General features: G+C 38.7%; 1 protein-coding gene across 1 annotated transcript in view; it reads right to left on the bottom strand.

Moving 5' to 3' along the window:
- Positions 1–5721: 5721 nt before the first annotated feature.
- The window catches only part of RB1 (RB transcriptional corepressor 1), a 155793-nt gene continuing 147803 nt past the window's right edge, over positions 5722–13711 (bottom strand). Inside the window, exons 24-27 of the mRNA XM_021689426.1 lie at positions 12721–12751; positions 10293–10435; positions 9726–9775; positions 5722–7617 (exon numbers count right to left, since the gene is read on the bottom strand). Coding sequence (XP_021545101.1) covers positions 7544–7617; positions 9726–9775; positions 10293–10435; positions 12721–12751 — 298 coding nt within the window. The 3' untranslated portion in view covers positions 5722–7543. The remainder of the gene's footprint in view (positions 7618–9725; positions 9776–10292; positions 10436–12720; positions 12752–13711) is intronic.

The following is a 13711-nucleotide window of genomic DNA, read 5'->3' as shown; positions in this document are numbered from 1 at the left end:
TAGGACAAATGTGTGGTTTTTTAATCCCTAAGCAGCAGCAAAATTATATCAACCTGACATCACTTACAAAAACCCATTTGATAAAAGCTTATTTTTGGAAGCAGCTACTCAGATAAGGTATCATAGCAAAGCCCACCCTAAAACATAAATGGCACATAACATAATTACTGTTCATATTATTAAACATGACTGCTCTTTATTGGTGAGGTCACTTTTGTTTCTGTTTTGTTTTATTTTTATTTTTTTATTTTTTTAAAGATTTTATTTATTTATTTGACAGAGAGACACAGCGAAAGAGGGAACACGAGCAGGGGGAGTGGGAGAGGGAGAAGCAGGCTTCCCGCGGAGCAGGGAGCCCGATGCGGGGCTCGATCCCAGGACCCTGGGATCATGATCTGAGCTGAAGGCAGACGCTCAGCGACTGAGCCACCCAGGCGTCCCTTGTTTTTGTTTTTTAAAGATTTTATTTGAAAGAGAGCACCCATGGACGCACAAGCGGGTGGAGAGGCAGAGGAGAGGGAGAAACAGACTCCCCACTAAGCAGGGAGCCTGACCACATGGGGCTCGAGCCCAGGACCCCAGGATCATGACCTGAGCCGAAGGCAGACACTTAACTGACTGGGCCACCCAGAACCCCCCGGTGAGGTCACTTTTGAATCCTTAGTTCCTTTTTATCTGTTTTTGCAGACCTTAGCTGGTAGGGGCAAAGTGGCCTGGATGTCTCTAGTTCTAAATCAGAATCCTGTTTTTAGAATTATGTAGTCTTATTCAGTTATTTGTTATTTTAAGTCAGCCATATATACCATTTGTTTTCATTATTTGCTAGATGTGCTATTTTATCTACCAGAGAAACATTCCGACGTGGGACTGGCCACAGCTATCCGCTCGGGCTGTTGGACAGCTGCAGGCTGCGTTGCTGACGCTGCCCTGCTCAGCCTCCTGTGCCACTGACTGATGCCTTTCCATCCTTATGAGCTCTTCCGAAACCTCTTCCTTTCTTGTCTATTTCTGACAGGGTCTTCTGAAGCTTCTTGATGCCTCTTTCTTTTATAAAATCATTTCACGTAAAAATTGGAACACTCGGGGCGTCTGGGTGGCTCAGTTAGTTAAGCATCTGCCTTCGGCTCAGGTCATGGTCCCAGGGTCCCGGGATCGAGTCCCGCATCGGGCTCCCTGCTCGGCGGGGAGTCTGCTTCTCCCTCTCCCCCTGCTCTTCCCCCTGCTCGTGCTCTCTGTCAAATAAATAAATAAAATTTTAGAAAAAAAATTGGAACACTCAAAGGGAACAGCTAAGGTTATTTAGGCATGAGAAATGGCCTGCCCTTTCCTGAACACCACAGAGTCAATAGCCATGCTTCCAGAGTACCAGTTCCTCAAAAGGGCTGGATGGACTTTTACCCAGATTTTCTAAGCTTTGCTATGTGTAGATTTGCACTGCTATATCTCTCCATTCTTATCTCTGTGTACAATAGAATGATCTATGGAACTTTTACAAAATACAGATTTAAGGATTCTAATTCAGTACATTTAAAAAACTCCCCAAGTAATTTTGATGTTTAGCCAAGTATGAAAGCCACTATTTAACCCTTAAAATCTGGGACTCCACACAAGAAAGGGCTAATTAGGCCAGCTGAGAGATGACAGATGAGTCCCATGGATACATCCCTGAAAAATACATTCCTTTCTCTCTGGTCTTTGAGGATAGGCTTGCCATCAGCACTCCTATATGAAGGATCACAACACTTTCTTTCTAACAGATGAGTGTTTGTAGAGCCCCAGAAACCTTGCTGTTCAGTTAGGGATACGTGAGGGAAAAGGTACATTTTTCATCATAATGACACTGCATCAGAGATTAACGAATTCTTTATCTTACATAAATTCATCTTAGGGTTTTCTATCCTCAAGTTCTGTTTCCTCTCTGCTCACACAAGGAAGTTCAATGATTTAGTGCTTCTGGTATAATTCCAATACAGCTTACACAGAGAAGGGTTAAGGTTTTATAGAAATACCGTCACCCGCTGATAGAGGTTTGTGAAGATATCATTTAATGCTTTTTAAAACTAAAGGTTAATGGGGGCGCCTGGGTGGCTCAGTCGTTGGGCGTCTGCCTTCGGCTCGGGTCATGATCTCAGGGTCCTGGGATCGAGCCCCACATCGGGCTCCCTGCTCCACGGAGAGCCTGCTTCTCCCTCTCCCACTCCCCCTGCTTGTGTTCCCTCTCTCGCTGTGTCTCTCTCTGTCAAATACATAAAATATTAAAAAAACAAAAAAACCCTAAAGGTTAATGTTCTTCAGCTGAGACCTGAAGAAATTGCCAGTCATTCTGGACCAAACATGGTTTCTATTTAGAGGCAGGATTCCTGAGCGGTGATAATGAAAAGAAACAACGATAAACTACATAGTCTTGTCTTTCTTGTTTTGGGTGTCTTTGGTCTATCTTATTAGCCCTCCCCATGATAATATTACAACAGACGGTGAGGGAAAATTGCCAAGAAAAATGAAAAATCATACCTGTTATTTTTAATTCAGTCTTTGCCAAAGCATAAACACATAAACCATACTGATTTCCTCTCACTCAATTCTGTTGAAATGACATTTTCTGTTGAGGAAATAAGTGAGATTGGTCTGTGGCATAAATTTAACTTTCATATTAAATTGTCATTATCTTATATGCCAGCGCTAGTATATAAGTATACCCCCAAAATAACAAACACAGAAGAAGATTCCCGAGAATACCCAGCTTCATATTAAAAGAGCTTGTTTTAATTCCGTTCAGACAGGATACTGCATTACCAAGATATATTTCTATCTTACATGCTATACTTGTGGTAGAAATTTGTTATTTCTAAAGGCAAAGTTTCCTGTTGTCCTGTAAAATACGTATTTAGTCCAAAGGAAAATTCTACTGAATGAATCATTACTAATGCCATGGACACCAGCCCAAAAATGAGGAACAAAAAGATGCTTTGACGGGCAAGTTTCTTTGAAATCATCCAGATGGCAATAGAACTAGTAGATAGGGTTTTTCTCCCATTTGCACCTGAAAACTGTAATGAGGAGTAAATAAATAAATGAATTTGAACTTGTCCTTTTTCCTATAAAGAGCTTTAACTGCTAGAATGCTAAATCTCTGGAAGTGATTAATTTTCTATCATCCAGACTAAAAACTGGTAGTGTCATAAAGGCTGCTTGATTTTGCCTTGCCCTAAGAGATGCATTTCATGTAAGATCCCCACCCAACAAAAATACAGTCTGCTGAGGTATGCTTGCTGCTTTTCCGGCCCTAAGCTCTTTGCTTTGCTTCCTTCAGAAACAAACAGGCTACCGTTCTGGGAGGAGACAATTTCACTTTCCACCCTGTTTTTGAGAAATCATATTACTTAAACTCGAGGTATTACCTTATCTGACACCCTTGGTACCAGATAGGTTTCATACTTTTTTTTGGAGTTTAGTACCTATGGTACATACCGCATAATATGTAATACCTGAGTAGGGCCTAGGTTAGATTCCCAAAATCAATGTATTAATATTTTTGTAGTGAAACAAGAATATTCCTACTAAATGGGATAAAGGCTGTAAACAGCTCTATGTCAGTTTAGATACGCTTTTGATGCACGTTGACTTTTGTCACCAAATACACAGACCACTTGGGTTTTTAAGCTTTTTAGATTTCAGAATTGCAGATAAAAGACTGTGGACTCATGATATCTATATCTATATGGGATGTTTGGGAGGAAACGCCTTTAATACATACGCTTTGCGGGGTGTCTGGGTGGCTCAGTCGTTGGGCGTCTGCCTTCTGCTCAGGTCATGATCCCAGGGTCCTGGGATCGAGCCCCACATCGGGCTCCCTGCTCTGCGGGAAGCCTGCTTCTCCCTCTCCCACTCCCCCTGCTTGTGTTCCCTCTCTCGCTGTCTCCCTCTCTGTCAAATAAATAAAATCTTTAAAAAAAAATATACACCACACACACACACACACACACTTTGCATGAGATGAACAGATTCTTGCTTCCCCACTCCTTGTCTCACAACTGTCTCTGTTTCTCGGACGTGCTATTATCGTTCCTCAAGCACACAGGCATATTGCTACCTCCAAGCACTGGCTTTTCTGCTCTGTGGACTGTTTTCCCGTCATTGTACGACTTACTCCCTGGCCTTTTCCAGGCTTTGCTCAAAGGTCATCTCAGGAAGTCTCTCCCTGACCACCCTATTTTACATTCTTAAATTCCTTTCCGATCAGCACTCCCTATCCTTCTTGATATGTTTTTCTGCACAGCGCTTAATACAATCAGACACACTATTGTTTATTCACTTGCTCCCTCCCTGTCCCTGAAACTACAATTAGATGGGAAGCTCCACAGAGATAGGGATCTTAGGTTTATTTACCCATTGCTGTATCCCTCGCATTTAGAGCTGTGCCTGGAACATGGTAGGTACTCAGTACATGACATATTAAAAGAGGAAGAGAATATTTATTATTTGTTTCCATATACTTGGAAAAATATGCAAAATACATTCTTTTTTTTTTTTTTTTTTGACTACATAGGGGCTTCTTCTAGGTGCTAGAGCTCTGAGATCAGCCAAACTGATGCTTCCCATCTGAGGAGGGAGGTTGATGCAGGGATGAGTAGACAGGCAATAGGCATATTAAGGCAGATCTAACATTAGCGGTAGCAGCTGGTTATGCCCATACCCAGTGTTCAAGAAAGATTAATGCCTAATATTGGCAAAAAGAATGAGCTATTTGGAAGTCTAATGTATGTTCATCTAAAATAATTACCATAGAGTATGTGCTCAAAAATTGTTGAATTAATCAATGAATGTGAAAGTCCTTTCTGCAGAATCATGAATGCAATTTCTGTTTTATGAATGTATCCTTTGAGACATATTTAATAAATAAGCCTTATAATTCTATCTGAAAAAAAAAAGAGGCATGTTAAGGCAATTTCTGATGGTGATAAACACTGTTACACTTTTGAAGGAGAGTAACATGATGATACAGAGTAAGGGTTTTAGCTTGTGTGGTCAAGGCAGGCCTCTGAGCTGATGAGCCCTGAAAGACTGGAAGGAACCACCTATGCAAACGTATGGGGGAAGAGCACTCCAGACAGAAGGAACAGCAAGTAGAAAAGCCTGAGGTAGGGAGAGGGTTGTGAGGAAAGGTCAGCATGGCGAACGCACAGTGAGCAGGGAGAAAGTAGCATGAGAGGAGGATGCAGAAGCAGAGAGAGGACACTTCCCAGGCCATGGTAAGGAGTATGAATACCTGAGTAGCAATGTGAATCCATTTATATTTTAAAGGGATCATTTTTGCTCTTAAGCTGAAAGGTAAAGAGGAAAGAGGGAACATGGAGACCAGTTAGACATCTAAAACACTGGTCTCAACAAAAGCAGGTAAATGACTAATCTTAGGGTTTGGGCTTGACCAAGTAAGTGGTTGGTAAAATTGGGAAAGACTAGGGCAGAAACAAGGTACTTTTGTTTGATTTTGGTTTCTATTTTGAGAATTCAGGGGGTGAGGGAAGAGAGTGAGACTCAAGAGTTCTCTTGGCTATGAGGGCTCTGACCTCCATGAAGAGGTCAGACTGGGAAATAAATTTGGGGATCATCAGCATATGAAGCCAATTAAAGGTTAAGAATGGATGAGACACCAGGAGAGAACTCAGATATAGAGGAGAATATTAAGGCACTTGATACAAAGAATACATCAGACCATTAAGACTCTTAGCAACTAATTTATTTTAAAATAGACAAACTATTAACTGTAGAAAATAGTTACATAGCAATTTTAAATGTACAGTTTTAACCAATACAAAAAAGCGATAAAGCAGTATCTGAAGCCTTATGTAAGAAATCTCAATACAGGATCTCTGAAGTTTCTAAAATTCTGGCACTAACTCTAACATGAGCTTTCATTAGCAAAAAATCCAGAAATATGGTAGCCCTTGACCTAAAAGCTAACTGATTTTTATGATATTCATGCAAAAATTAATGAGGAAATGGGAGAAAGCTTCCTAGTGCCTTGTTATAACTGCCAAAAATAAGTTTGAAACTTAACTGAGCACAAAATAAAATTTCATTTTCTAACAAGACCAGATTTCTTTTTAAAAAGAACTCTGAGTTTAGACAAAGTGATTTTCCTAAAAGCTAGCTGATGCTACCTTAAATATCACCTACTTTAAATTATACCATCTCTAAATAAGTTAATCACACAAGATAGTTTAAATACACCTTTAGGTGTCAGGGGAAAGCGCCTCTTTTTCTAACACCGCTGTTTTCATTTGAAGCTTTTGCACAAAACCAGATAGAAACATGAATGCCTAACCCAAAGACCTTTGATTACTTGCAATTTTCGAGTAGAAATGATGTGGCTTTGAATATGCCAGTGTTAGACCATACTGACTTAAAAAAATAAAAGATAAATAGACAACTGCCAGTTCAAAAGATACATGGAAGACATGTACAATTCCAGAGAAAACACCCCTTCCCAAATTTAGGAGGGCAGAATAATTGCTGAGATGCAATTAGACAAACCTCTAAGAAAGAAAAATTAAGGCTCCTATAGTTAACAGTCTGTTTGTAGAATAAAATTGTTTTGTATCTTGATTCTTCAGGACCCAGAAACATTAGAAAGTGCACTTGGGATATACTGTCTTAGGGCCCTCTCTAGCAAAGCTCTAGCTGAACACTTGATTTTCCAAGTACTAGATGGTTACTTCCTGAATTCAGTGATCTGAATGGTATAAAAACCAAGAGTACTATTAATAACCCTCATTTTTAAAGCATGAGTTGGATGAAGAAAAGAATCAATAAATTCTTACAAGTCCTGAGGTATGAAATCTGTATCAGTAGTATGACAACATCATTTGTTTATACTTTGTTTTCTGCTTGTGTTTAAAAACTAAAATTTATAAAACAAGCACACAGTACATCAGATTCCATTAGTAAACTAAAATCTAATGTGTAAAAATTAGTGATTTTTTTTTCTAGTTTCTAATATCTGTTTTAGCAGAAGAGTTCAGGATCATTTGGGTGAAGGGGGAGTAGTCAGCCAAATTGCATTTGGAAGACAGGACACATATTCTAAGGGCGTTCGTGTTAAATTAAAAAAAATATATAAATATAAATTAATAAAAATAATAGCAAACATCACATACATGCCACAAGAAAAGACAAAGTACTCAAATAGGCCTGGGTTGTTCGGACCGCCACTCCCAGGGCATCCTCCCCATTTGTAGAGCAGAGCAATTATACTTTGGAAATGGAAACATCCACTACAAATTTAAATGGCAGTATTTACACAAGATTTTTAATCTTGTGCAATAACAAGTATATTCTACTGACTACGACATTGCAAGTGGCTTAGGAATCCCCTGCACGCACACCACACGCAAGCCCGTGTGCACACTGGATATCCACCAGAAGAGCTGAAGATAGGTATTCAATGAGGCCGTAAACAGAACCTGGGAGAGTCACACAGTGGGATCTGTGAGAGACCATGAGGCCAGAGGTGTACTCGGTGCCCACGGGGGTCATAGGACCCTCATTTTTCTTCCCTGTTTGAGGTATCCATGCTATCGTTCATTTTCTGCTTCTGCATTCGTGTTCGGGTAGATGCTGGAAAGAGGATGAAGAAATGTCAATAGCACTGATGGCGCTAGGTAAGTTGACAAAGGGCTGCCATAAAGGTTACTCTTGTGCCAAATCGAAGGAGTTCAGGGCCTGGCAAAGCAGTGGCTTCCAAATTTTTCATCATGAATTCTTTTCCAAGCATGTACCACTAAACTTGTCTGTGTATATGCATACCATTTATGTTTGTGTCTAAATTATAAAACACACATAGCCCAAACAAACACGAACAACAGATGAGATAAAAATAGAGATTCTAGTATTTTCTCTATGTACCCAAAAGGCGGCCTCATATACTCCCAGGTGTGCCCAACTTTGCAGACCACTGCTGCAGAGATGCTGAGGTTGAGTTTGGCCCTGGGGCAGAGCAGAATGCCGGACTGGCCCAGAATGGTCCTCTGAAGGGAGTGGTACTCTTCCGAACGCAAGCAATCCCCTTGTGCTTGGGGATGCCTTGCAAAGCCATCAGTTCACGGCTCACTTAATTTCGACGGGAACATCGTATAAGTACAGTATTAATTACAACATAGACAAAATCAGAAAACTTCTTTTAAGTTATTTAAAAATTCTTAACTTGACTTTAGTGGTAGGCAGAAGCTCCTCATTTCAAAGTAGCACAAATTCACACTTGGAAAAGAAAGCAAAGACGAATTCTAAGTCTTCCCCCTCTGCCCAATCTAGCACTGTGGGACGGCCGTTTTTGAATGCCATCCTTTGAGGAAAAGTGAAGAATTCCTTAGCCCTAGGGGTTTAAACTCCTGCTGCTTCCCTCCAGTTTGCAGCCGCATCCAGGCCCTGAACTCCAGCCAGGCATCGGCATCGGGAATTCACCTTGCGGCCGGCCAAGTGCGATGCAAGCTGGAAAATGTACCCATCACAGCAACTGAACTCTTCTCTAAGAAAACATACATATTTCTACAGCTTTCTGCTCCTTGTAAAATGCATATTTGTGAGCTTCAAAATGCTTCCAAATGTTTTCAAGGCCTCATTCTGGTCAGAAACGTTCTATTTTCACGTTCTGAGCAGCAATGCCACAACTACTTCAGGGTTGAAACAGAAGTGGATCAGTTGGTGTAAAATCCAAACAGAGATTCGTTATAACCAAAACATGTAAACTCTTGGTATAGTTAGTGTTAATTGTTCTCTTCAAAATAATATACATAGGAATGGTTTAAAAAAATCAAAAGCATTCTTTTAAATACTTTATACTTTAAATACTTAGTATTTAGGGGCACATGTTTAGAGAAGCCCCTTTTTAAAAAGTCACATTTCAACTGGTATTGTTCTTACTGATAAGTCTTATGACCTAGGAATAACAGTTTTAAATCTTATTATCTCCAAAGTACTTGTCTTCTTTCCCAGGGCCAGCTATTTTTCCCGTCGGTGGGTCTGGCAGCAGATGATCAGGAAACATCAGGAAAAGTCACACTCGCTACCACAGCTCAGTCCCTGGGACAGCCCCGGGGGTGGTCAGTATATGTCTGCCTTCTTCTTAAAGTACTTTCCATCTATTCTACCTGGGTTAATCTTGTATCGTCTTGGAGTAGCTTGGGATAGAATCCCATTTTCTGCGTAACTTGGAAAATGATTTGGCAATGATCTGGAGCTCTTTATCAAAATTCTGATTTCCCGTAATGGAAAACTTTTGTTTGACATTGTTTTAAAACTTGCAAACAAGAGAAGTTCAATAACAGAATAAAAAATTATTCTTCAAATAAGGATGATGATGTTCCTATATGCTAATTTTATAAAACCTTTCCCTATATCCAACACTTCTAAAGAGTTCCTCATCATAGTTTTGCTCTACTGAGGTATTTCTAACCACAGCCATTCATGCTGAAAATGTGGTTTCACTTCTTAGTATTCCTGCACTAGAGATTTTAGAGAGGGTAAAGGTGACCTTCATTTTGCATGATACATTTAATCCACAAATGTCTGTGGGTAAAGAGTACATTCTTGATTGGATTACATTTTAAGTGCATAAACGAGTGTGCTAATTTAGGGAATTATATGTATTTATTCCTTTAAAAAAGCAAAGGCTTTTTGCAATACAAACAATGGTTTCATTTATGTAGGGTGAAATGGTAAGTACTTACTCATTTCTGCCAGTTTCTGTTGAAATTTGGATTCCCCTGGGAGATGTTTACTGCAGATTTAAGAAAGGGAAGATATTTCATATGTATATGTATAAATGGAAAACTCAAATTTTCAATAACTATGGTGGTTCCAATGACTTATTTTATACTCTTAGCGAGTAGCTTTTAATTTCAGAGGTTTATAAACCATCTAAAATACAAACCATCACAAAGTTATAATCTTTTGCATTTTGTCAGTGATTCTTATAAAACACCGTAGTTTTTTTCAAGAGTAAGCATTTAAAAATCTAATGTTAATCATAACAAAATTTTATTAATGACTTTATTTTAAAAAGATTAAAAAATATCAGATTGTTAATATCTGATATGTTCGATGAATTTCAGGAGATAGTATATGATTTAATGGTGTTAAGCTTGGGATATATTCCTATTTTTTTGAGCAATCTTCACAATTTCCAAATAAAATTGGTATAAAAGGGTTTGGTGGAAGTTAGGAGCAGAGCTGGCACTCTGGCTTCTCCATGGGACCAGCTCAGCTACTGAAAAACATTCAACAGCTGTTCCTACCTTCCATCTGCTTCATCTGATCCTTCAATATCAAAGCGTAGTTTTTTCAGTGGTTTAGGAGGGTTGCTGCCTTCAGCACTTCTTTTGAGCACACGGTCGCTGTTACACACCATCTGATTTATTTTCTGGAACTTCTCAGAAGTCTACAAATTACAGAATTATTTATTTTAAATCATTAATACCAGCATTTTGTAGTTAGCAACCCTTAATTGTAGTTTGAGGGGTATCAAAAATCAGGCAGAGGTAATATCTGCATTTTAATTTTCTGCTTCATTGCACCAAATGAGATATGGAAAAATCTTAGAATCAGTATAACTACACCTAACTCTGCCCCAATTAAATATCTCCCTGTCTCTCCCTATGAGGCTCCTTCCCTTCCTCCAACAACTCTGACTACCACTCTAAAAATTCTGGTTCCTCATTTTTGGAACTCACCCACACACAAAACCAGGGCTACTTCTCAGAAGCATGTAAAGTTGGAATGGCTTTCTAGAACCTTGTGGGTTTTGTTTGTTTGTTTGAGGGCATAACCAGAAAGAATATCACCAGAATCTAATAAGAAGTGAAATGTCTAGTCAATCATAATTTTGGACTCACTTTATGGATATTACGTTGACAAGTCATATAGTTTATATATTTTAAACCATTACTGATACAGTATTTATTGAAATGCTAATTCATAGTTTTTTAAATCAAATATCAAAAGATTTCGAGTCATTATTACTAGAGATGATTTGAGATTTATATATCTTGAGGGAGAATCTTGTCACAGCAAAGTAAAGAAAGCTTTGGTAATAAATACCAAAGAGGACACAATACCTTATTTCATCCAAGGACAAGCACATGGAAAAATTCTATTTCTTATTTATCTACTTTAGAACTGGAGTGAGGGGGTTACCTCAGGGATGTGTATGAGTATGTTCATCTGAACTAAAAAGTGAAACCAGACTATTGGTAGAAATTAGGTCCGATTTGACTGACTGATTTGACAGTGAGATTTAGCTTTACTAATTAAGCTTTCTTTTCCAAAAGTTAAATGAGGCAATTTTCTTTTAAGATTTTATTTACTTATTTATTTTAGAGAGAGACTGTGTGTGCTCATGAGCAGGAGGAGGCGTAGAGGGAGCCAGAGAGAGAGAATCTCAAGCAGATTCCAAGCTGAGTGTAGAGCCCGATGCAGGACTCAATCTCACAACCTTGAGATCAGGACCTGAGTGGAAATCAAGAGTCAGATGCTCAACTGACTGAGCCACTCAGGTGCCCCTAAATGAGGTAATTTTCTAAAAATTAAATGCAGGGGTGCCTGGGTGGCTCAGTCGTTAAGTGTCTGCCTTTGGCTCAGGTCACGATCCGGGGTCCTGGGATCGAGCCCCACATTGGCCTCCCTGCTCGGCAGGAAGCCTGCTTCTCCCTCTCCTACTCCCCCTGCTTGTGTTCCCTATCTCGCTGTGTCTCTGTCAAATAAATAAATAAAATCTTTAAAAAAAAATTAAAAAATTAAAATTAAATGCAAAAGCAGGTTTTGATGGAAATAAGTTTAGAGCACATATATAATATGAAACTAGATTCCTGTGTATGTATTAAATTTATGATAAGATTTTTAGTTATCAGCTTTAAAATATGTAAGTTCATATAAAATTTTCTCAATTCTTTTAGAGGTTATTTCAAGCAGAAAAGTTTGAGGACCACTACTCTACATGTATCCAGATCCAACCCTACTTACGTGGTTCCACATGTCCTTTGTGAAGCCTGACAGCTGCAGCCTACCTTGAGCTAAATGTCACAGCATTTACTATTTGTAACATACATTTTAACACCCAGTCTTTTAGTATACAAACTATTATCTTTCTCTAGTTATATTTGGGGCAGTGGGGTAGGCAGACTCTAGAATGGGTCTCACTAATCCTCACCTCCTAGTTTTTACATTCGTGCAATCCTCTCTTCCCCGAGAGTGTAGGTTGGACCTAGTGTGACCTGCTTCTGACAAAAGTAGGACAAATGTGATAGAACATCACTTCCAATATTAGTTACAAAAAGACTGTGATTGCCATTGTGCTCTATACGTCCCTCTTTCCCTCTCTCTCTTCTTGTTCTGAGGGAAGCAAGATGCCATTTGTGAGTAATGAGTGGCTCCATGTAGAGGCTCAAGTGACAAGGAACTGATGGCTTAGAAAAATATATGTAACGTATTATATAATCTCAAAGGATGTTTAGAAAACCACTTTGAAATTCACCAATTAGGAGTATAACTTGAAATTAAATCTGATTTGAAAATAAGTCTGCTATCGATCTATCTTCTAAATTCTATGCAACATGCCTTGCTGAGGTGTTTGCATAATAGTATTTGTCAATTCAAGTTACAGAAATTTGCACTTTCTTTTATGGTTACAGTGTATGCCCTTATATTTCATAGAAAGAAAATACTCACCCCAAATGATTCACCAATGGATACTAAGATTCTGTCAAGATAAAAATACAGATTAGTAATGAAGATCATATATAACTGTGCAGAGATGAACATATATCATTCTGAGCTATTAGAAATACCAAATCAAAGGTCTGCTCTACCCTAGAACCACAACAAAATTACAGTCATTAGGGCCTTATTCTAACAGTGCTAATCTAATCAGACACTGAGCTGGTCTCTTAGATTTTTAAAGAATTACATGTCTGAAAGAACGTATTCTGCCACCGTCCGCATTTAAAGAAGGTAAAGGAAAATTTTAAGTTTACCCATACTTAATTCTTCGTAAATCAATGGGTAAGTAATCAATTAAAATTTCACATTTCCTCGTTAAAAACTCACATAACAATTAGCAAAAAATTAGAGTATTAATAATCAGAATTCTAATTAAGATCTCTACTGATATATAGTAAAGTCTACTTATCATATATCCTAGAATCGGAAATCTATTATTCTGCTTGTCCTTGTTTGAACCATATAATTTATGTTCTTTTGTTTTTATTTGAGTATAGCTGACACACAATGTTACATTAGTTTCAGGTGTACAACAGAGTGATTCAACAAGTTTATACATTACGCTGTGCTCGCCACAGTGTAGCCACCATCTGCCACCATACATCACGACTGCAGGATCACTGACCATTATCACTAGTATCACTACTCATTATGTTGTACCTCTTATTGCCCATGACTTATTCATTCCGTAACAGGAAGCCTGTATCTCCCACTAACCTTCACCCATATTGTCCATCCTACCCTGCCCTCTGGCAACCATCAGTTTGTTCTTCGTATTCATAGGTCTGATTGTGGTTTTTGTTTATTCTTTTTTAAGTCATACGGTATTTGTTTTTCTCTGACTTATTTCACTTAGTGTTATATCCTCTAGGTCCATTCATGTTGTCTCCAATGGCGTGCTCTTATACTTTTTAATGATTGCATAATATCCCCTTTTATA

The sequence above is a fragment of the Neomonachus schauinslandi genome, chromosome 3, assembly GCF_002201575.2.
Source record: "Neomonachus schauinslandi chromosome 3, ASM220157v2, whole genome shotgun sequence".
Taxonomy (NCBI): domain Eukaryota; kingdom Metazoa; phylum Chordata; class Mammalia; order Carnivora; family Phocidae; genus Neomonachus; species Neomonachus schauinslandi.
This window is presented reverse-complemented; position numbering and strand designations above follow the sequence as displayed.